Source organism: Rhamphochromis sp. 'chilingali' (assembly GCF_963969265.1).
Source record: "Rhamphochromis sp. 'chilingali' genome assembly, chromosome: 5".
NCBI classification, from domain to species: domain Eukaryota; kingdom Metazoa; phylum Chordata; class Actinopteri; order Cichliformes; family Cichlidae; genus Rhamphochromis; species Rhamphochromis sp. 'chilingali'.
This window is the reverse complement of record NC_137932.1, coordinates 35,403,506-35,427,990: the sequence shown is the minus strand read 5'-3', so window position 1 is coordinate 35,427,990 and position 24,485 is coordinate 35,403,506. Positions and strand designations below refer to the sequence as shown.

At 40.3% G+C, this 24,485-nt stretch overlaps 1 protein-coding gene across 4 annotated transcripts in view; it reads left to right on the top strand.

Annotated features, from left to right (window-relative positions):
* ankrd6b (ankyrin repeat domain 6b) overlaps positions 1-21,868 on the top strand; it is a 99,744-nt gene extending 77,876 nt beyond the window's left edge. For 2 of the 4 annotated variants that reach the window (XM_080883269.1, XM_080883267.1), the window contains 12 exons: positions 701-799; positions 1,228-1,326; positions 3,537-3,635; positions 6,272-6,370; positions 7,586-7,663; positions 8,015-8,119; positions 9,154-9,267; positions 10,379-10,549; positions 12,892-13,044; positions 15,658-15,771; positions 18,094-18,382; positions 19,370-21,868. In XM_080883269.1, the coding sequence (XP_080739395.1) occupies positions 701-799; positions 1,228-1,326; positions 3,537-3,635; positions 6,272-6,370; positions 7,586-7,663; positions 8,015-8,119; positions 9,154-9,267; positions 10,379-10,549; positions 12,892-13,044; positions 15,658-15,771; positions 18,094-18,382; positions 19,370-19,947 (1,998 nt within the window). In that variant the 3' untranslated portion in view covers positions 19,948-21,868. The remainder of the gene's footprint in view (positions 1-700; positions 800-1,227; positions 1,327-3,536; positions 3,636-6,271; positions 6,371-7,585; positions 7,664-8,014; positions 8,120-9,153; positions 9,268-10,378; positions 10,550-12,891; positions 13,045-15,657; positions 15,772-18,093; positions 18,383-19,369) is intronic. The other 2 variants (XM_080883270.1, XM_080883268.1) reach the window with 1 other exon arrangement.
* Positions 21,869-24,485: the final 2,617 nt, after the last annotated feature.

Below are 24,485 nucleotides of genomic sequence, written 5' to 3'. Positions count from 1 at the left end.
TAGCTTTTGTAATAGCTTTAGCCTGGTCAGATTGGGCAGCAAAGGGCTGCTTAAATACAGCAAACTCCTCTGCTCCTCCACTTGGACCGCTAGCGCTGGCCATAGCTATCGCTGGCGGCCATAGCTATCGCTGGCGGCCATAGCTATCGCTGGCCATAGCTATCGCTGGCCATAGCTATCGCTTGACAGACTGACCACGCGCACCATACACATATTTTTTTCTTCTTTTTCGAATCTTCGGATCACGTGCGTGCCGAACCGTGGAGTGAGATCGGTTTGGATTACGGATCAACCGTGATCCGTTGCACCATTAGTTGAAACCCTCCATGCATGATAAGGAAATTTCTTGTCAGTGGCTTCTATCTCCTTCTTTGGCCACCTTATTAACCCAGCAGCAATGTGCTAGCAGCATGTAGGTGTTGATTGCCTGGATGTTGTTCTTCTCGTTCAGCTGACTCCTCTGGACTTGGCTTACTCTGTGCAGGTATTTGGTGGTTGCTGCTTTGTTAGTAGCCTTATGTTAGTAGGTCTACTCTTATATTGTTTAGGGGTGACTGTTGTTGTGATTTGGTACTGCATAACTAAAATTTAATTGAATAAAATTGAAACTTGATAAAATTAAGCTTCTCTTCAGTTTGAGTTGACAGAGTTGTAAACATCAATCTGTTTGTTGTTCATTTGCCTTTTTGTCTTCTGTCAGGATGGCAATACTGCTCTCCATGAGGTGTCCTGGCATGGCTTCACTCAATCTGTGAAATTGCTGGTGAAAGCTGGAGCCAATGTTTATACCAAAAACAAGGTGAACCTAGACTTAACCTGAGATCAGAGCACTGAATACATTAGCTGAAAGTTCTAATCAACATTGTTGTAGTTAACCAAATATAACAAAAATCTTAAAGTGTGAAAGATATGCTTGATCGTTGAAATTAAAAACTAGGCTTTAGGCAATAAAGAAAACTGGGGCTATAATCTATACTTGGAAAAAAAATAGATTAAGACATTTTCTACTAAAGACGCTGGTAAAAAATGTGTTTAGTTTTTGTCTGTGTTATTTAAAATTTTGTCAATACAGCCAGTCTGTGAATGCTTGAGGACTGTGAGTCAGTTTTTATACTGTAATACTTCTTCCTGAAAAAGACGATATAAATATATGGTATATGTCACTGCAACAAAAGTATCTCCAGGGAACACCAGTAAATGTCATACTCTCTCTGCTCCTGTTTGCAGGCAGGAAATACACCTCTCCACCTTGCATGTCAGAATGGTCATGCTCAGAGCACCAAGGTTCTGTTATTGGGTGGATCCAGACCTGACAGCAAAAATCATGTAAGTTATGTGCATTTGCAAGTGTCTGGTAGTTGTTCCTGTTCAGAGATTAAATTTGGCAGGCTATGGAACCCTAATATCCACTCTGGCAGTGAAGTGTGAGAAAAAGATAGTTTGTCAGGTGTTTGGTGTTCTTAATTTGTATGCAGATCTTGTACTGTCAGGGTTTCTGGTTCGTTGACCCAGTGTTTTCACTTTGTACTTTGAGACTGTTTTTTTTCCATTTGAGTCCTGTTTTATTGTGTTAGCCTCTGTCTTTGGCTACGTGCACATTGCAGACGAAAGCGCATCAAATTCGACTTTTCTGATCCTATGCGACCAATATCTGATCATGGTATGACAGTGTGAACAGCACAAATCCGATATTTTCAAATCCGACCCAGGTCACTTTCGTGTGTGGTACTGAATCCGATACATATCTGATGTTTTAGAAAGCGACTGCTGTTTGAATGGTCATGTCGCATTAAATTCGTCTTTTACGTCACTGACACAAGACAGACGCCAATTATCAGCGCGCGAAAAAGCGCCCGAGAACGCTTCCTGGCCATCCAGTGAAACTGTTGGGAAGACAGCGTTGGAGAAACGTGAACATTTTATTTGTACTGTACAATCTGCAGACTCTAACAGAAATCTGCAGCTATCCTTTGAAGCACCACTCCTCTCTAAAACAGCAATAAGGATAATTATTAGGCCATATATAAATAACAAAATAACTTTATAACTTAAAGCAAAATTGGGAAATGTAAAGTCTGAAACAAGTCTTTATATTAAGGGCCATCAGTCAAACAATACTGTTTGGTCTGGGTCTAAACAGAGGCGTTGTGTGTGACGTCTTCTTTTGCGCATGCGGGCCGCTTTGAGGTTTCACACTAGAGTGCGTTTGCTGTCACATTTTATTTGTAGTGTGAACGAGCAGACAAAAAAAATGGATTTGATCAAAAAATCGGAATTGAGCATTAAGACCTGCAGTGTGAACGTAGCCTTAGTGCATTATGTTTGGTGCTACTTCCCATGTGTCATTAGTTCGATTTAGTTCAGCTGTGTACTCTCCTGTCTCTTATCATCATCATCAACTTGTGTATTTAAGCCCTAAATTTCCCTAAGTTCCTTGTCTTGTCATCATCAGTTGTGTGTTGTCAGGTAAGTTCAGTTCAATTCTGCCAGCCAGTCATTCAGTCAGTCGTCTCATATTCTGTTTATCCTGTCTTCACAATAAACACCGTCCACAGCCTTCATAAGCCTGCAAGTCCTGTTTTTGGGTCCTCTCTCCTCCCTCTCTCCACACACCGACGTGACATGTACTTAATCACTGTGTTCTGCTGAACCTCCAAAGCTCAATGCTCATCATCGCAAAATGCACTTTATTTGTGTGACTTTACTTGTTGTCGTTTTTCTTCATTATTAACACATCAGCAGATATAGTAAACTATAAAAAAGTATAGTGGAAAAATTTTCCAATCTTCATGTATTAATATTTATTGATATAACTTTCATGCAAATAAATGGTACTGATTTTAAAATCCTAGCAAAGTTCACACTCTGTGTTGTAAGCATCCAAGTGCACCATAATTATAGAATAGTAAAATAATAATAAAACAATCACTACTGCTGATTATTATTTTGAGTTTGAATTTAAAAAATATAAACTTGAAAGAAAAATATATACGACCTCTTTTGTTCTTAAAGATCTGATCTTTTTCAGTTAGTGCATTTGTTAGGTACAGAGAAGGCAAGAATTGTCACAACAGCAGGGCCAGAGTTGATTCATTTATTGCATGGTAATGCCTTTAATGACTCATAGATGCCTTAAGTTAATCTTAATGTGTTAATGTGTTATATTATTATTTATAATAGGATTATATTTGTGTGTGTGCTGCGTGCCCTACATACTGTGCTCTGTGTTATATTATTATTCATAATATACTATTTGTAATATTGTTATATATTTCCAAACCTTGATTGTTTGAGCTTCAAAAACAAATGAACTTGTTTTTTCTTCTTTTAAAAAAAAAGTTGAATACTGTCAGCAACATTCAAGTGCTGGACAGCATCGATAACGTGGTCCCCCACACAGAGTCCTAGGCTATGTGTGGTATCTGCTTTGAGAGTGAAGGTAGTAAATCTCTTACACTGTGTTTGGGGAGATTTACTACCTTGACCTGAGGAATGTGAATGCTGTAAAATTATTTACCAGTGATTATTTCTTGCAGGCAGGTGATACCTGTCTACATGTGGCGGCCCGCTACAATCATCTGGCTGTGATTCGTATCTTGCTGGGAGCATATTGCTCTGTGTCAGAGAAGAATTTGGTGAGTTGTGGACTGACTGGGGCATTTTTCTGGTAAAAGCTACTTGATGAAAAATTAATTGGAACTTTTTTCCTGTAATGTGAAAAAAATCACGTTTGAATTATAGAAGTTTTTTTAGTAGCTCTTTCTATCCACTATAATCAAGTGCTTGTTTTTCCTGATAGTTGGAGTTCTCTTTGTAATATCATAGGGTCTTTACCATATAATAAAAAGTGCCTTGACTTTATAGTTGGTGCTGTATACATGCACTCAACAGAAAGAACAAGTTTATTCCTGTATTTGACATAAAGTGTGTTAATATTTTTATTCTAAGCCCCACTTATTGCAGACACGCAAACCTAGGAATACAACCTGACCAGTCAGGCATAATTTGGTTCCTAAGTGCTGATGATTACTTTTAATACAGTTTCTTATTAACCTAGTGAAGTGTTTCATGACAAACTTAAATCATTTATGAATGCACTACAAGTGACTATTTTGGCTGGCGTCAGAGGGCCTCGGACTCTGGTGATGTGGAAACCTCGGACGCAGGTTCTGGTTGCTTGAGGCCAACAAGTACTGATTTTTGGGGGTTGAATTCTGCTGATGCAGGACTCGCTGATTCAGGCTCAAATTCAGGTGCTGGTGGGGGCTGCCTGGCAGCCTTGGGTTCTGATGCGGGCTCAGATAATGGGTGTCCTTCAGGCTCTAGCACCGCAAGCTGTGTGCCCTGTGCAACCCCAGCATCAGGAATACAGGCAAGAGGTCACAGCACTGCCGTCTGGTCCTGGTTTGCCCGAGCCAAAGGTGCTCCACTGGCCGGTCCTGAACCCTAACTCGAACCCTCCGGTGCAGAGCATGATTTGCAATGTGAATGAAGCTCTTGCAGTGGTTCTATAAGGACCAAATGGCTCATAACATCAAGCTAGACACCCCATACACCCGAAGCACCTCCCATAGAATACTCCCACAAAACACATGTAGACTGGTTGAGCAAACTCCCACCCACCCTGAAATATCCTTAAGAGGCTAGGTCCAGTGTTCCGCAGCCCGGACGAAAACCGCATTGTTCCTCCTGTATCTGAGGTTCAACTAACAGATGGACTCTCCTTTCCACCACCCTGGCATAGATTTTCCCCAGGGAGTGTGTTCACGGAGGGTTGGAGGACACCCTCCAGTCCACCTTCTTGAAGATGGAAAACACTACTAGAGGTACGGCCCTAAATCCCCACATGAGTGTCTGACACTGGGACAACAGAGTGTTAGGGTACTCTTAACTGCCGTTTGGTGCATAAGTGCAGACAACAGTTAGGAATAGTTCCCTGACACAAAGGCACAGGGAACAGTCCCTCTCTACCACCGGGAAAAAAACAAACAAACCAACATACAGGCAGCAAGCCAAGGGGATCCCAGGATGCCCACCCTAGCCTGCTGCCTCTCACCAAGGGCAACTCCGGACTGGTTCAAGAGCCCAAGCTGTGCATTGAGTTGAGCCCAACTATATTTAGCCTTATGCAGTAGTTTAGTTTCCTTCCCCACATTCCATGTCCCCAGCGCTAGCATCGGTACCTGGAATTGGTCCACCAGGGTCTCTGCCCTTGGCTGACAACTGGCACACAGTGCCTTCTGTGGGTGCTGGGTCTACAGGAAGGTCGTTCCATGTCCCTTCTTTGGGCTGCTCTCGGCCAGGCTCCATAGGCCAAAGCCTGGTCACCAGGTGCTTGCCCTCGGGTACCCTTCCCAGGCTAGGCTCCATGGCGGGGTCCCAGTAACCCTATCCTGAGAAGGGGTTTAGCTGTTCCCTTGATCTTGTACTGGCAAGGTCTTCTGAATCGCCCTTTGTCTGGTTCCTCACCCTGGACCAATTTTCCATGGGAGACCCTACCAGTAGGCAGCAAAGCCCCCCAACAATATAACCCCTCCTCCATGATAAGGCAGTGATTCATGGAAAGGGAGACACATTTTTCCACATGATTACATATATCATATTAGTTGAACTTGTAAAAATATATAATGAAATTATAACTAGTAGATTAAATGAACCATATAAGGTGGGGATTTGCATGTTAAGGATGAGATTATATACATCATATAAGGTAAGATTAACATGGAGGAGTGAGGATATTATGTTGACTGAGTCATATTAAGATCAAAATTAATAAATGAAGAAGTTAACTGAAATAACCTTTTTATTCAGGTATATAGCTCATAGTTAATAATCAGTATGCTTTTTATGTTCTCTTGTAAATAAAATACTGTTTTATGATTTGTAAATCATAGCATTTTGTTGCTATTTACATTTTACACAGGATCCCAACTTTTTTGGAATTGGATTAGTAATTGCATTGTTTAATAGACCACAATAATAAAGAACTGGCATCTGTTTGAGATCTTCAAGTTAAGGTTAAACTTATATTAACATTACCTAACAGACCTTTTTTATGTCAAACATCATCAAAGAACAATCCTTCTCAAATAAATGCACGGTGCATTTATTTGAGAAGGATTGTTCTTTGATGATTTAGCCTATTTATCCCTTCCAAAGAGCACCTCAAAGAGACACAATTTAAATCCAGGAAGCACTCCTTTCTCCTTTGTTTTTAATATTGATGTATTTGTTTCATATTCATGTGCATGTCTGTGTGTGATGCACACAGGCTGGAGACACTCCGCTACATGTGGCAGCTACACTGAATCATAAGAAGGCGATACGCCTGCTGCTGGAGGCTGGAGCAGACAGTCGCATCAACAACAATGTGAGTGTCTCTGTAGACTCAGGAGAAGCATGTCTTTAATTTTAGCACATTGAAAAACCATAGTAGTTATAAGTGGCACTTTCTGTTGTCTAAAATGTTCACGAGTTTTATAGAAATTTATAAAAAATGTCTTGAGTTGAGGTTGGCCTATGATTTTCTATGAGTTCCTGCTTTAGTCCTCAAGGAATGGCTCAGTTTTTCTAATTTGTGTATTTCTCCAACTATATCCAGCCACTAATATGTCCTTGTTGGATCACATTTTAGTCAGCTCCTCATTATTGTCTTTGTCTGTCACAAGTTAGAATCTCAGGGGACTCAACCTCAAGGTCAGAGGTCAAGTTTTCTGAAAATCTTGTGACTGCCATGAGTTGACAACAAGCCAGCATAGAATTTTGAAATTGAAACCATAGGTATGCCTAACAGGAGGCTGTGGATTAGCACTGGCGAGTGCCAGTATTTTTTTAAAGGCAGACATATTGATAATGATGTCAGATCCATATTAAATATGATAAATTCTAACAGGAATTAACATCTATGACTACATCATTTCTCCTTCCACTCACTTGTCAAAATAACTGAAAAAGGAGTTGTCTTAAGAAATTGTAGTGGGTTGACTTGGGATAGGGTCTCACAATGCATCCACTTCCTCCATCAGCTTGCTGCCAGTCCCTGCTTCTTGCTTTTAACTCAAAGCTGTGCTATTCACCATTTCTTTGTAGAAGCAGCAGGTAGCACCTTGAAAAGCATTTGAGCAATTGACCATCAGTAGCTGGAAATTCTCTAATCGCATTACAAGTCATTATACCTTTTTTGGAGATGTCATTTCATATAATGAAATGTTAAATGGACTGATTCTTATATAGCGCTTTTCTACTCTTCTGGAGCACCCATTCATACAAGCACTTGCAGAAGTGCGTACTAACATTCACACATATTCATACTCCAATGGATCATCGGAGAGCAACTTAGGGTTGACCTGCTTTACCGCCTGAGCTACAGCCACCCCGAAATGTGTGAAGGTTCAGATTGTACATTAAAATATCCCATCAATACTAACAGGTTGCTAAGTTCACAGTGATAGAAAATAAGTTAATAATTTGCTTACCACAAGCCAGGGAAAACATCCGGTCTGCATGGAATGGAGAGGAAACTGTGACCAGCTGAAGGTGGACTCATGTTTTGTCTGTCTTGATTTGTATCTCTGGGTGTCTGCAGGCAGGTCTAACAGCTTTGGACCAGGCCAGAGAACACAACAACCCAGAAGTAGCTCTTCTACTGACTAAAGCACCCCAGGTAAACTCTCACTGTGACCAGTACAGGCAGACATAATTTATAACTATAATAAATAGTTTGATTGTTTTCCACGTATATGAAAATGTGATGTGTGATTTTTCTTTCTCGTGGGCTTTTCTAGGTTTATTTGTCATGTTTAGTAACTATAGCTCATATTTTACCAAATTTCACTGCCCAACATATAAGAAAAAAGAATCAGATCACTTAAACTATATTTAACATACTAACAGCTAAAATTGAATTTTTTTTGAAAAGCCAGTAAAAACTGTACTCATCAATACTTATCAATACAATATATACAATATATAATTCACAAATCATACTTGATGAATTGTGTCTTCTTGTGTTCAGGTGCAAAGTTTTGTGCGTGGCAGGAAAGCAAGGAAGAGGAGAGATGAGCTGAAGGCAGAAGGTCGGGCTCAGTCAGTGCCTAGAAATGCGATGCTACCCTGTAAGGTAAATATACTTAAGTGTCAGTGTAGCTGAAACTTACTGAATGTAGACTTCATCACAAAAATAGGAAAATGTGAACAAAAACTGGAATGAGCAGGAATGTTTTTTTATGGAGGAGGGGAGTCAGGGTTGTTTCCACATATCTCTGGCATTGGCCACACACAGTACTAGCCCTAAGGATTTTTATATTTTTGTGGGGACAATGCCTTTATCATATCCTTTAGCTAGAGTTAGCAAGAGTGCCAACATCATTGTGTGCCAGGAATTAGTTTCTCCTTCTCTCACCTTTTCACTCACCATGTTTTTATACACCACTCTGCATTTAATTAGGAGTTATTATTCATCTCTGGCACACTTCTACAGCATGTCTTTTGTCTTGTCTCCCTCTGCTCACCCCCAGGTGGTCATGACAGATGGCTGCCTGTCGCTGATCCTGGTTCTGCTGGAGGTTTCTTCCTGTTAAAAGGGAGTTTTTCCTTCCCAACTGTCGCCAAAGTGCTTGCTCAAAGACGGATGTCTGATTGTATGGTCTTTACCTTACAATATAAAGCGCCTTGCGGTGACTGTTGTTGTGATTTGGTGCTATAGAAATAAAACTGAATTGACATGAACTGAATTGGCCAAAAGTATGCACTCACCCATCCAAATCACTGAATTCAGGTGTTCCTATCACTTTCATGGCCACAAGTATATACAATTTGACACCAGGGCATGCTTGACTTTTTCTATAAACATTTACGAAAGAATGAGTTGCTCTCAGGACTTTAGTGAATTCCAGTGTGGTACCTTAATAGGATGCCACCTGTGCACAAATCCAGTCGTGAAATGTCCTTGCCACTGAATATTCCACTGAATATAGCAAAGGAAACGATTGGGAACACTGCGATTTTGATAGAATTGTAGACTTGAATTATTGAAAAAAGAAAAGGGAAAAGACAAAAATCCACAATATGTCTCATAATGTCCACTTTAAAATCTTTCATACTGTTTAAATGTTTCTGGAACCTGCTTAGATAAACCTTCCTCTCGTTCTACAGAGTAGTGTATCTGCTGCAGGCGACAGCCAGAGCAGTGACCAAGCTGCCTGCAAACACACTAAGGTAACTGAGTCTAACGCCAGGAGAGGAAAGAACAGGAAGCGGAAAAAAAAGGTAAGACCGTGCATATAAATATGGAATAAACCATGGAATAAAAACCTTTAAAAAAAAAAAAAAAAAAGCGAAAGTAACCAGTAATGAGGGCTAACCTCAGAAGAAACTATCCCAGGTTTGTCCTGGACTTTGTCCAGCTGGTCACAGGAAGAGTCACCTTTTTAGATCCATTTAAAAACCATTTAAAACCACTGAAAAATTGTCCTCTGGAGAAGAGCAGAGAAGGTTGAAACAGTTTAATGAGTTTCTAGACCCAAGAACAGCACAGCAAAAACCAAGCAAACCTGGGGTGTACAGCCCTGGTGTTGCACAAGCAGCAGACAAAGACAGACAATGACAAAGACAAGGCGTAACAGAAAGATATAGAGAGAAGGGATATTTTGGCATCTTTCGGACACATTTATGGTTAGAGGTAATTCCGATTGCAACTTATTTATGGCCAGCAGGATATTTTTGTAGCCAAAATCAATTACTTGTTACTCATGAATTAATAACTTACGACCACATAGTGTTGGTTAACTATTGCAGTTTTATGGTCACTGCAGAGCAATAGGTCATAAGACTTGATGCATAGTGTTAGCATGAACCATTAATCTTCGAGAGGAATTAATCTAACTATAAATCACGATATATCCATTCAACATATATAATATAGAGTATATAACATAAAATATAGATACAACTTAAGTCAGTGACACACGGTGACACAGATGATTTTCCACCCTGTTGCCTAAACACGCAAACAAAAACATCTTACTGCATTATTTACCAGTTTAACAAAATTAATTGGATCACATCAAAAAATACCTGCCTGTCTGCACTCTATATGGATGTCTTCATCTTTCTATCTTTCTCCTTCCTAGCCAATGGATTGTAAAATATTATTACCTACGTAGTTAGTTAAATATCTACTACTACCACAAGATGGCAGTAATGTAAAGGATGGATGCAAACATGCCAGGAGCTTTTTAGTTTATGTCAGTTTTTACATGCTTGTCCTGAAGAAGTGCCACTGATATAACTAAAAAATGTAGATAAGGCACAATGTACACATTGCACAATATAAAAACCAAAAGCTTAACATATTAATTCCCTACAAATGCCGTTGCAGCCATCTTTGTCTGACCCTCTGCACTGCAGAGAGACCAGGCACTGTGGAACCATTCATAAGAAGAAAGGTAAACTGCGTGGAACCGCCCCTTATGTTTCCATCCCTCCACACAACTTCAAAGCCTATCAGCTGTACACGCTGTACCGAGCAAAAGATGGCAAGATAATGCAGGTAAGTGACTATCATTACCATGTTTTCGCCAACACTGAGGGTGCCAGTTTGGCACAAGTAAGGTGCTGTTAAATAACAACCAGGCTAGGTAGACACTGAGAAAAGCAAATAATTATTCTTCAGACAGTAAATGCCAGTATCTTGTATCTAGCTTGGTTACTGGTAATTACTAAAGTAGTTCTAACGGTAGTATTTAACCTCCTAAGACCCTTCCACGACATGCATTTTTAATTTCTCTTTGATATTTGGGCATATTGGGGCCCGATAAATGCAAAAACAAAGAATTACCAGATTTTTTTTACCTTGTTTTTGTTTTTAAGAAAAATGAGAGCCACAAATGAGGATATTCATTTAAAATTTTGATACAACAGTAGCAGTATAATGTCCTCGTAAGTGGATATCAGGCCCATGTAGAGCAAAATTGAGTATTTTGGTCTAAATAACCCAAAATGTGATGTCCACATATGTGGACGGCAGGTCCTAGGAGGTTAAGTCTAGGATCCAGGTACATCACAATATGCTGTGTTTTGCCCCTTGAAATTCTTTACAAAGCATTTACTACAGCCACCTTCAGATGTTGCTTGTTTGTAGGTCTCTGTTGCTTCATTTGTATCCTCAGCAATTAAAAAGCATGTACTGTTAGGTTAGGATGTTGTGACCGAGTTGGCCATTGCAGAATATCAATTTTTTGCTTCCAGAAGCTATTGGTTTGCTTTTGTAGTATGTTTTGGATAGGTTTTCATTCGCACTATGAAGTCTGTGTGATCATTTACACCACATGGCTTAATCTGAGTGGAGAGTATAGTTTTGTACATTTCATCAGCAGCCAGTTTGTTCTTGGCTGTAACTAGTGTTTTGTACCTTGTTGTAAATCCTCTGTATTTACATTCATGGACATGTCTCTGATATCTCCTTGAGTGTGTTCTTGACTTGGCTAGTCAAGTTTCTATTAATCAAGAAAAAAAAGTGATTGTCCATTTTTGTGGGCTTACAGGCTTTTTGTTGCTGCTGAGCTGGCTATTAAATTCCTTCTTTTTAAGAATGTACCATATTGTTGATTTTGCCATTCCATTTTTAATAACTATAGTATGTATTAACATGTTGAAGTTTGTATGGATATATCTTGAAAATATGACCTAGTGTCTCAATGATTTTACCTGTATAAATAAAGATGAAATAAAAAAAAATAAAATTCCTAAAGTTTTTTTTTTCTATCCTTCAGACAGGTTTAGTTTGTTTTTTAAGACTTCTAACTAAACCACTACATTGGACACTGATGTGCCACCCCATACCCTGCCACCCACTGGTGTTACTATCATGTTACTATGATGTGTTTCATTGTAATTATTGTTATTTAACCCTGTCATGCATGAATTATCACAACCTCAATAAGGATTTTCTTCTTAAATATTTTTATTCTTCCTTTCATACCAACAGATAAATAAAAATACTTAAGAAAAATATCCTGATTAAAGTTGACATAACTTATGGATGAACGGGTTAGTAGTGTGTATTAAATCTTGATAAAATAATTAAGAGACACTTATACCACAGTGACCAGAGCGACTAATGAAAATTTAAAGAAAATGTCCATTTGTTTGTCGTAGCAATGCTTCTTGGCATTAAATCCTCTCTGTTGCTCAGCCCACAAATGCATTTTCCTTACAAATGTGACATCATTTAAGAGGAAATGAAAAAGCTTTCCCATTGTATGATTTATTGCTAAGAAACGTTGTTACAAAATACACAAATCAACAAAACTCGTATTTCCCTTTTTTCTGCTGGAATTTCCTTAATTTCCTCTTCTAACATTACACAAACCAAAGGTTATTATCACACTGTTCATAAACTTCTGGATTTTGTCCATTTTCTGTGGCATGCCTATGGTGGAGGTCTGAAGAAAATTGTGAATTCTGCTTTTGATTCATGCAAGGAGCTTCAGTCTACTACTCTACTACTTTCCTCTGGTGTATTTTTTCTATTTATAATAACCCTGGGTCTATGCTGAGTGTGCGCAGCTGATGGGCGCTGTGTAAAACGCCTGAATGTGGTAATGTACTACATTTTACAGGCAACCCTCCACCTCTGCCCTTCAACCTACCTGTAGACTGTAGAATGTAATGATGGGCTAAAACCCTTCATGTTTAATGTGACCATTGAGGCATATCAGGCAACAGTACCAAGCACTCACTATTTATCTGTTTTAAAGGTAAAGAGTTAATTACATCACATGTGAGTGCTCAGAATGTTTTCATTTATTCCTAATGAACATCCTTGTTTCTGTCATTTTTCCACTACAATACCTTAATGATTTAAATATGGATTGCTGGTTTGTGTTACAGGCTCCTCTGAATGGCTGCCACTGTGAGCCTCTCATAAATAAACTGGAAAACCAGCTGGAAGCTACCAAGGAGGAAATGAAAACTGAGATCCACATCATTCAAGACCAACTGAACAGCAAGATGGGCCAGCTCGACCGCAAGAACAAACACCAGGTAGCATATACAGTTGCTCATTGCAACTGATCCACAAAAGAAAGTAAGCACTCACATAACATTAACTGCAGTTGGTGCTATTCACGAGGTTAACAGCATTTCAGAGGCCTCCCTACCTCTCAACTCTGCCGCCCTATTTTTTCCCTTCCTTCATGAGTGGTCTTTCTGTGTGGAATTTGTGTGGGTTCTCTCTTCTTCTCACAAGTGAGGTTAATTGATGATTCTAAATTGCCCATAGGTGTAAATGTGAGTGTGACTGTTTGTCTGTCTCTATGTGTCAGACTGGCGATCTGTCCAGGGTGTACGCTGCCCCTCACTGCTGCGTACACCAGCGTACACCCTGGACATGACTGAGGCCATTTCTGATAAGGTCTCATGAAGTGTAGATAGATCAACTGAACGGCCAGATTAATTCCTTAAGGACTAAGGCTTTTTAGATACTGTTCATCTACCGTCTAGGTTTTTTTTAGGCCTGCCTTTTGGCTTCATCTTTTGGTTTCCACTTTTCCAAGTTTTCTTACATTTTCAAGGGCGTACTGCACACCAAGTCGTGATATGCCAAGTTTTCTGCTAATGAGTCTTTGGGAATCCCCTTGTTGACAGATTGTTGAAATGGAAGCAAGTTATAGTGCATCCAAAAAAAGTATTTACAGCACATCACTTGTTCCATATATTAAAATCTTACAGCCTAATTCCATAATGGATTAACTTCATTTTCACTTTCACCTCATTCTAGATACAATACCCCCATAATGACAAAGTGAAAAAAGTTGTTTGAAATTCCTTAAAAAATGTATACAAATCCAAAATATACCACACACATAAGTATATAAACATTCACGGACTTTGCTACTCAAAATTTGAGCTCAGGTGAATCCTGTTTCTACCAATCATCTGTCAGATGTTTCTACAACTTAGAGTCCTGCTGTTGTAAATTGGCTAGGCTATTGTAATTCATTGTTATAATTATTATCAGGCTGTCCTACTCCCTGAAAAGCCTTCAGTTGATTCAGAATGCCGCATAGAGAGAGAAATGTCTTCCTTCTCTCTTCCCAACGGTCAAGATGGCCGCCCTCCATGAGCCTGGTTCTGCCGGAGGTTTCTTCCTGTTAAAAAGGAGTTTTTCCTTCCCACTGTCGCCAAAGTGCTTGCTCATAGGGGGTCAATTGATTGTTGCGGGTTCTCTGCCTGTTTGTTTTTTTATTGCAGGGTTTACCTTACAACGTAAAGCTCACTGAGGGAACTGTTCTTCTGATTTGGTGCTATACAAATAAAATTGAATTGAATTGCAAAGATGGGAAAATGGCTGTGCACTGATGCTCCCCATCCAACACGATGGTGCTTGGAAGGTTCTGCAAAAGGAAACTGTCCAAAAATAGGTGTACCAAGTTTGTAGCGTCATACTCAAGACTTAAGGCTGTAATTGCTGCCAAAGATGCTTCACTAAAATAACAAGGCTACATGTACATGTTATATATAAATTTTTATATAAATGTTTTATTTTTAATAAACTTAAAAGAATTTCTAGCAAACTTTTTTTTTACAATTTGTCATTATAAGGTATTATGTCTAGAATTTTGATGTGAAAAATTAATGTCATTCATTTTTGAATATGACAAAATGTTGAACAAGTGAAGCGCTGTGAATACTTTCCGGATGCACCTTAGTTACTCCTATTAGTGTGAGTAATTATTTTTATGTGTTATGTGTGTGTGTTGTCTGCAGAAGTAGCAAAAGTACAGAATTTACTTATCTAAGTAGAAGTAAAGAGGTTGAAAGCTACTCCAGTAAGATTGAAGTACTGAAGCAACTTTTTTTACTCAAGTCAAAGTGAAAAAGTGCAGGCTCTGGAATGTACTCCAAGTAAGAAAGTAAAAAGTAGCTCCTTGAAGGACAATTCTACCAACTATTTTTGTACAAAGGTAACTGAACCTTGCGCTATATTCATATAATAATAAAATAATATTAGTACATGAGAATAAAAAATTCAGAATTGGTTTTAGTTACAAAGAAGGAAATGATTTCTCTTTTGGCATATAAACACGGTGTGGTAAGAGGATGCATGTGGTCAGACTGAAAAACACACAAACAGGGAAGAGTGGATTGGTACAAAACAAAATATGGACAGATGGTAATGAACAGATTGCACCATCGTGCAATAAAGAGAATGTATGTTCGATCACAAAACAGCCGATCAATTTGTTTCACCAAGTTTGTTTCTACACGAGTCATTTTGTAGAGGGTATGGCAGCATTGACAGTTTGTCTTAAAACAGTAACTGTAATGTGCACATTTTGGCTTTTTATTATGACTGTTTTCTTGAAATAAAACTTTATTCTCAATTTTTTTTCTTAATGTGGCCCTAATACACCTTTGTAAAACTGTGACAGAACAGAATAAACAGAACAAGGATGTCTGTCTATTCTTGGGTTTTTAGTGAAGCCTAAACTTGAATGCATTTGTAGAATGAAGGTGAATAAAGCTCTGCCTTTAGCCTGTGTGACAGCAGGGTTTGAATGCAGACATGCAGTAAAATGATAGGAAGCACAGTAGATAAATCCTTTATCTTTTTAACGGTGTCAGCCCTGTTTTCACGTTGTTGTCTGTGATTAGATCTGGGCTCTTGACAAGATGACAGTGGAGAGAGCGTCAGCAGAGAGAAGCAGCTGTCTGAAGAGGATCGAGCAACGGGCCCTGCAGGAACGACGTGAAGCAGAAAAGAGACAGGTAACACTGTCAGGATACCTCTGACTGTGGAACTCTGACTGCTCTGTGTATGAAGCCATCACAGAATGATGTTTGTTGTGTGTGAAGTTTGTTCATGAAGAAAAAGGAAATTTAACATATTTGACCTTTTACTGTAATCTCCAGATCAAACAAAAGCAATAGAAAATGTTAACCGGGGTCTGCATGACATTGGGACACAACAAGCTATCGAAATTGGGCATCATCATTGAGTGCTGTGATAAAGTGTTTGCCCCCATCCTAATTTCCTATTTTTTTGTATGTTTGTCATACTTAAATGTTTTAGATTAACAAAAAATCTAAATATTAAGCAAAGATAACACAAGTACACACAAAATGCAGTTTCTAAATGAAGGTGTTTATAATTAAGAAGATAAATTAACTGTGGTGTATCACATCTTTGAAATGCTGAGTTCAATTTCTCTAGTCACACCCAGGCCTGATTACTACACGCCTGTTCGGAATCACTTAAATAGGACCTGCATGACAAAGGGAAGTAGACCAAAAGATCCTCAAAAGCCAGACATCATGCTGCGATCGAAATTCAGGAAAAAATGACAAACAACGTAATTGAGATCTCTCAGTCCGGAAAGGTTATAGCAGCAACAACTCATCCAACAGGTCTCAAAAGACTCCAGAATAACATCTAAAGATTGCAGGCCTCACTTGCCTCAATGAACACTGACCTTAGTCAGTGTTCATTTCTCCACCATAAGAAAGAGACTGAGCAAAAATGGCCTGTATGGCAGGCTAAGAGTTCCAAGACGAAAACCACTGCTGAGCAAAAAGAAAATAAAGGTTCATTTCAGTTTTGCCAGAAAACATCTTGATGATCCCCAAGACTTTTGGGAAAATACTCTGTGGACGGACGAGATAAAAGCTGAACCTTTTGGAAGGTGTGTGTCCCATTACAGCTAACGTAAAAGTAACAGAAAAGGAGTACCAGCAAAACCAGGCTGAGGGAGGGGCATTCATCTGCTGTGACTAATTGAGGGTGAGAAGAGGACAAAAGACATGCTGTGCAAGAAAGCCAGAGAATAATAACTAATTATTAAGTGCAAAGTGGTGTAAACACACAGGTAAGTGAAGAAGCACCCAGTGCATCATGGGAAACTGTAGCAGCCTACACCTATTGCAGCATAACTAAGGGAGGATTCAAGGTCACCTGATCCAGCCCCAACTTTATGCTTTCCTCAAAAAGGAAAGTTTAAACCTATTGTTAGGCTTCCACAAAAGAGGGGCTCTGCCTCCCATTCTACTTTTAAATATCCTAGATACCCCAAGTAAACCAGCGTCTGGGAGTGAAGTGCTCTATTGGAATGTTTCACAGGGTAACCAATGCCCTCATGGCAATTGTTATAGTTTTATTACATCTAGCCAACAAAATAGAATTGTTGTTTTAATTGTGAATGTGAAGCTATTGGTGCTGTGGCCCATTCCTTTAAGTCATAAGTATGTGAAGTAGAATAGATGTTACTGTAATTTTTCTAAGCATTTCTTAAGTCGTCATGATTTTCATACTAATAATTACACAGTGGGCCCAAACATTCAATTGAATTAAATTGAAATAACAGTATTGCAAATGCTCACAATTATAGATCACATTCTATGAACCTATAAACTGGATGTGGATGCTGTTGAAGGCAGAGGAATATCTTGCCGTGTAATTACATTAGCACATTCCACCCAGAGTCATTTCACTGCCTCATTCGCACTCAGCTGGCTGTGGAACCCCAGAACATTAAACTAGTCAGATGTTCTCGATATATTACGTATAAAATTTTGTCAACTGCATCATGTTCACACGAGCTGAATCTAGAGACGGTCTATCCAAAGAGATTCCAGGACTTCTCTTATAGCTTGATGCTGTACAAAGAGGCACTGTAATATTAATAGGGTGCAATTCTGTCTGGTCTCTACTTCTTTTAGTAATATATGCTTCAGTATGTCTATTGACTCCTGCAGCTAGCATTATCATTCTTTTTCTGTACTGGTCCACAGTATGCTGAAGTGCCCGTATATCTGCAAGCAGGGGACCTGATCAGTTGACCTGTGCACAATTAATTAAACTGAACTGTACACAACTTTTCAATCTCAGTAGGTGATCTTATACGGGACTAATGTGCTGGATTAGGTGGATGTCAGGATATAATGATGAATAGATGAACTCCATTAAAGATTACATCATTGTTTTCTTTTAATCTACTTTTAGGACAGTGTATGCATTAAATGAATGGGAACTGATCTAATGAGCTCTTCTGTCATTAATAGAACTCTTGTGTGTGGTTCATTGTGTCCCCTAAGCAGACAGCTCTGGCCAGTGAACTGAAGAGCTGGTGTCTGTCCAAACTGCAGAACATGGAGGGCCGTGTCACAGGAGAGCCCAGCAGCACCAAGTTACAGCACTCCTCTACTGTGGCCGAAGCTAATGTAGCACCCTTCGCTGTGGTGCCCATTGGACAAGGGGGCAGCTCCCAGTGCCTTGAGCACCACAGTGACCCTCCACTCCTGGAGTTCAGCCGGGAAGAGTCTAGTGTGGCAGAGGGTGGCACAGCCAGTCACTACTTTGTTGTTCATGTGGAGAGCTCTCCAGGTAACAAATCAGCATAAACAAAGATGCTTTGTTTTGTTTCAGAAAAAAAAGAAAAAAAAGAAGAAGCTTCAAATCAAATTTAAAACAGCGACCCTGTAAATTAATAAAATGAATCCAATGAAACCTCATTTTCCTGTTCTGAGCTGATAGGAGTGATAACTGGTGTGGTCTTCTGCTGTAGTTCAGCTGCTTCAAGGTTCCACATGTTATGTGTACACTGTTCAGTAATGCTCTTCTGAATACCTTGGTTGTAATGAGTTACTGTTTCAGGAACTCAGTTTGCCCATTCTCAACTAGGCATTCGTGCCTAGAGAACTGCTCACAAAATTGTTTTCCACATTTTTCTGTGTATCGTTGTGTGGGAAAATCCCAGTAACCCAGCAGTTTCTGAAAAATTCAGAACAGCTGGTCATCAAAGTCTGTCTTGATAATGTCTAAATGCTAAGTGGCCAGTGATATGCAAAAGAAAACAGCAAGTATCTTCAGTATACATAAACAAATAATAAAAAATGAACAATTATATAATTCCTACCCATTCCCACCCAAATTTGGCATCAGTTCTGGAATCTGAAAAAACAGGAATTCTATACAGCATTTATAGGTCTATTCACACCATGAAAATACAACAGAGAAAATGCTACATGCTATTCGTGACTGCAGATTTGCATTGCATGCTAATTATCAGGCTGCCTAGTGGGTTCTATTCTAATCTTATTTATACAGCAACAGACAGGCTTCAGGGGTCTGTACCTTTGCATTGTAAGGTACAGACCCTAGAATAATACAGAGAAAACCCCCAATCAGACACTCGCTCATGAGTAAGCAGGATGAAAATCTTTGGAAGAACCAGGCTCGGGGAACGCCAACAGAATTAAAAAAAACACACACACATGATTTTTAGGGCCAAATACAGTTGTATCTGAATTTAGAAGCACAGCAGGGTACCGTGAAGCTTAATGTTGGCTGAACCTCTTGTGAATTGTACAGATGGTGATAAGGATCAGAATACTGAGGATGACTCTCCCACAGCAGCCAAGAACCCCCCATCATCTGTTCAGGTGGTTCGGCCAAAGGAGCGCTCTGTGACCTCTGCTGACACCAAGAGGAAGAACCAGGAGCTGAATGATGTGGACATAATGAGGAGTGGGGCCAGGAGCCAAAGATCCAGCAGCTTCTCTCCAGCCACGGAGCGGCGCTGCAGCAGCAGAAATGACATAGGGATCAGAGAGAAGGAAGGACACTGTGATACAGGGAAGCACCAGAAGAAATATTTTCAGGGTAGGACTAAATTGAGAGGGGACATAAAGGTCAGGCCTCCAGAGGTCTTTGGAGGCCAGCCTACGTTTACTCAGGAGAGGGACAACATGCATGCCATTGAGGTGACCCAGTATTTCTTTGAGACGGTCTCGACTCAGATGGAGCGCTGGTATGAGAGGAAGGTGCAGGAGGCTCAATGGCAGGCAGATCAGAAGGCTCAGACAGAGAAAGATGCTCTGATTAATAGGATTGCCTACCTGGAGGATGAGCTACGTATGCTGAGAATGCATCGGGACGAGGACTGTTAAGATACAATCCATTTGCTGGAGAAAAAAACTGCTGAGATCTGTCCAGCATTGACCAAACATCATATAAATGTGATTCCTCTTGAGGACCAGTATACAAAACTGCAGAACCTCAGAACCACAGTCTTAGAGCAAAGTGCTCCATTGGGGTGGTGTGGTAGTATGAAGTTTTTAAGATAAGATGCAGCCTGATTATAGAAGACTTTATGAGGCAAAGGGTTTTAAATTTGATTCTGGATTTGCCAATGAAGCCAATGAATGGAAGCCAGTACAGTAGAAATATGCTCTCTCCTTCTAGTTCCTGTCTGAAGTTTTTTCGGACACCCTGATAATAATGAATTACAGTAGTCCAGCCTAAATGTAATACATGCATGAACTAGTTTTTCAGCTTCGTTCTGAGACAGGATGTTTCTAATTTTGGAGATATTGTGTAAATAGAAGAAAACAGTCCTACATGTATGTTTAATTGTGGTGGAGGTGTGGTCCCTGGCTCAGCTGCAGGGGAGGGGTGGCGCAGCGAGTTCAAGGGGCAGTGCCAGGCAGGTGAGTGGACAGGTAGTCGTGTGGCACTGATGAGCTCTCTACTGTTGTCAGTGATGCTGGAGTGGAGAGGAGGAAAGGCTTTAGAAGGTGTGCGCAACGCCGGGAGAGAGCTGTAGTGAGAAGTGTGTGTGCCAAACCTTAAAAGTACACTGCTGTGTGTCGAGAAGTAAAAAGAAACGTTTCGTACACTGTTTGTGTGGGTCCGGTCCTTGTACAGTGGTGCTGAAACCCAGTGGAGTATGTCCGAGCCTCAGGCCGCGCCACAGGCGCAGCCACTCCAAATCCTGGCTCAGATGCTGGCAGAGATGGCGACCGTGAGCCGTGATCAGGCGGGCGCACAAAAGAAGCAGATGGAGCAGTTGTGGGAATAGCTGGACCGGCAGATGGGGGACCTGGAGCAGCTGGTTGCGGTTGCCGCGCCGTGGGGCATTGTTGGAGGCAGAATGGATGGAAGTGAGATGTGTTCATGGTGATATTCACAAGTATCCTATTGTGCCACTGATATTAAAATACAAGGACAAAACACATAGGATTAAGGGTGCGGTTTGCTCGTGCCTGTCGCTCCCCCTAATTCTGGGTATGGATTGGCCAGTCTAATAAACTGTTGTGGCAGTATGCAGGGATGCGATTACAACCATTAATAGCCTCACTAGAAGGTCCCGCCAGCTTGGGAGGTTCACTTTATGGGAGATTTTCCACTGGAGCAGTCTTGTGATAACATTCTAGGCTCAGCCAAGTGATAGAAATTGATTATCACGTGGTGCGCCCTGAAGCCGTGCAGACCTCCCGACTATGTGTTATTAAAAGATTTATCGAGTGAGTCGTGACACTCACGAGAGGAGGAAAGGCTTTAGAAGGTGTGCGCAACGCCAGGAGACACCTCCAGTGAGAATCGTGTGTGCCAAACCTTAAAAGTACACTGCTGTGTCGAGAAATAAAAAGAAACGTTTCGTACACTGTGTGTCTGGGTCCAGTCCTTCTACATTAATGTACGCTTTGAAGGACATATCCTGTTCAAAAAGTATTCCTCAAAATGTTACTGGAGGCCAAGGTAGTGTCATCCAGAGTAGCCATCTGGTTAGAGACCATATTTTGACGATTTTTTTATAACCTCAGTTTTCTCTGAATTTAGAAGCAGAAAATTTGAGGTCATCCGGGTCGTTTTGTCTTTAAGACATTCCTGCAGTTTAACTAATAAGTGTGTGTTATCTGGCTTCATCGGTATGTAAAGTTGGGTGTCATCTGCATAAAAGTGAAAATGTATGCTTTGCTTTCTAATAATACTGCTACGGAACCCTGTAGAACTCCATAACTAACGAGAGCACTACCTTTAATACCTACAGCATGCTCTAATCACTGTAATAAAATATTATGGTCAACAGTATTGAGTAAGATAAAGATCTGTAAATTTCTCTTACTTTACTCACATTTCACAGAATGTATTTTTAGTAATAAGTCTGATATGAATTATTGTGGATATGGGCAAGTGTACGATAATGGGGAATTTAATTTTTACTTTACAATCCTGTTTTAGTGTAATATTTATTGTGAAGTAGTACTTTCTTGCTTATTTCATTTTTATGTACTGTTCTTTTAATACACTGTAATTGCACACAGGGGGAGCAGTCAGGCTTCTGCACTGTGGATAGTGGAGGCTTTAACTAGCTGTGGAATCAAACAGTTTTCTTACCGTGTCGGGCAGTGTACAGGGACATTCAGGCTGATTCTTGTGAATTCAAGACTGTGGAAACATATGTTTTCAGAGGGTTTTCCCAGCAAGTGATCTAGTGGATTTTTAGTGTCTCCTCTCTCTGCTTCTCTTCCCCTCTGTTTTTCTTTCCCTCTCTTTTTCACAGTTTCTCTTGTCTTTCTCTTTCCTATCCCCCGGTCCTGTTGTTCCATTTGTAATAACTTAAAAGTAAAATAAACTAGAAAAAGTTGCATTTCCTGCGAAAATGCAGTGTGAATGCCGTGTAGTGGAATCTGAAAACAGCAGAAGGAGAACTCCGCTGAAAACACTGTGTAGAAGCTGAACTCTGCTTTATTTGAAAGACACCACAGAAGAGTGTCAAGAAAGCAGGGAGAGTTCAAGGATGGAAGACGTGCAGCAAGCACCACAGGTAGGATCTGAACCAGCGCCAACTGGTCTCAAGGCAGCTGCTCATTTCACTGAGCCAAACTTGTTCTCAGGTGACTGAAAAGATATGAAACTGAAAATTGTCCTGAAAAGAGGTGAAGATGCTGAAAATTCTGTTGAAAAGTGTCACGGACCGCCGGGGCAGACCGTGTGGAGTGAGTGGAGGACCCAAGAGCAAACAGAGGTGAGGACACAAAACCGGACTTAACAGAAGGCGAGCCTTTATTTAGGGCCAAAAACATAAGGAACAAGGCAGCAAAGGAACTGAGGGAAAACCTGAACATAGACTGGGAAAACTATGGCTAAACAAGGTACAAACTAGGACTAGTTGAGGCTGGGGAACTATGACAAGGGGTAGGGGAGATAACACAGACGACGCGACACAGACTACATGAAACACAGAGACTAAATACACAAGAGGGATGATCAGGGGAAGTGGCCACACGTGGGAACACAGCTGACACAGATAAACATAACGACATGGCAGGAGTAAACAACACTGACGGGAGACTGTCAAAGTAAAACAGGAAGTACACAGAGGTGCAAACAGGAGGAGAGAGAGAGAGCACGGGCATAGTGGGCTGGGGAAACATGGAATAAAACATAAGGAGAGACGAGGGCTCACAGATACACAGAGGGGCACACAGGGGGCAAAAGCCACGAATGGAAAACACTAAGGGAACAACACAAGAGGGCAACTCAGAAAACATGGCCTAAAATAAGGAACGAAATACAAAAATACAAAGAACTAAGAATACTGGGCCCACATGGCCCAGGACCATGACAAAAAGAGCAGAAGAGCCTGAGATTTGTGCTGATAAGAGGTGAAAAAGCTAAAAATTCTGCTCAAAAGAGGTGAACATTTTGAACTTTCTGCTGAAAAGAGATGGAGAAACAGAAAATTGTGCAGAAAAGGGGTAAAGAAACTGAAAACTGTTGAAAAGAGCAGAAGAGGCTGAGATTTGTGATGAAAACAGGTGAAAGAGCTTAACTTTCTGCTAAAAAGAGTTGAAAAAAATGAAAATTCTGCTGAAAACAGGCCAAGAAACTAGAAATTCTGCTGAAAAGATGTGAATTAGCAGAATTTCTGCTGAAAAGAGGTAAAGAAGCTGAAGTTTGCAGTGAAAACAGCGAAAGAAGCTGGAATTTGTGCTGAAAAGTATTGAAAAATGGAAAATTCTGCTGAAAAGAGGTGAAAAAGCTGAAATTTGTGTTGAAAAGAGTTAAAAAAAAAGTTGAACTGTTTACTGAAATATTTTTTTTGTCATAAGTGGGATTTGCCAAAAAATGGCATAAAAAGCTTAATATCTCAAAAAGTATGAAAGGTATGAGCACCAAAAGATATAGCTGGCATTAGCATAGGGAGCAGAACAGATTAAAGTTTAAATGGTGGAAATCGGCTGAAAACTGAGCGAGTAGTTAACCAGCAAAGGTCGGAGCAACTAGAATAAGGTAGAATAAAGTTTAAAGAGAAACAGGATCTCTTGAGGCATTCACACAATAAACAGGAGACAGTTTTTGGTTGTATGAGTCTCAAACATACTGGTGCTAGTCCGAGTACATATACTGGGTAAGTGACCTGGAAACTTACTGGAAGGTGACTCTAACGCATGATAGGTGGAGCAACATGTGAAACCACAGCCCCTAAATCAGGGGTAGGCAACTCCAGGCCTCGAGTGCCGGTGTCCTGCAGGTTTTAGATCGCACCCTGGGTTAACACACCTGAATCAAATGATTAGTTCATTACCAGGCCTCTGGAGAACTTCAAGAAATGCTGAGGAGTCATTTAGCCCATTAAATCAGCTGTGATGGATCATGGACACATCTAAAACCTCCAGGACACCAACACTCGAAGCCTGGA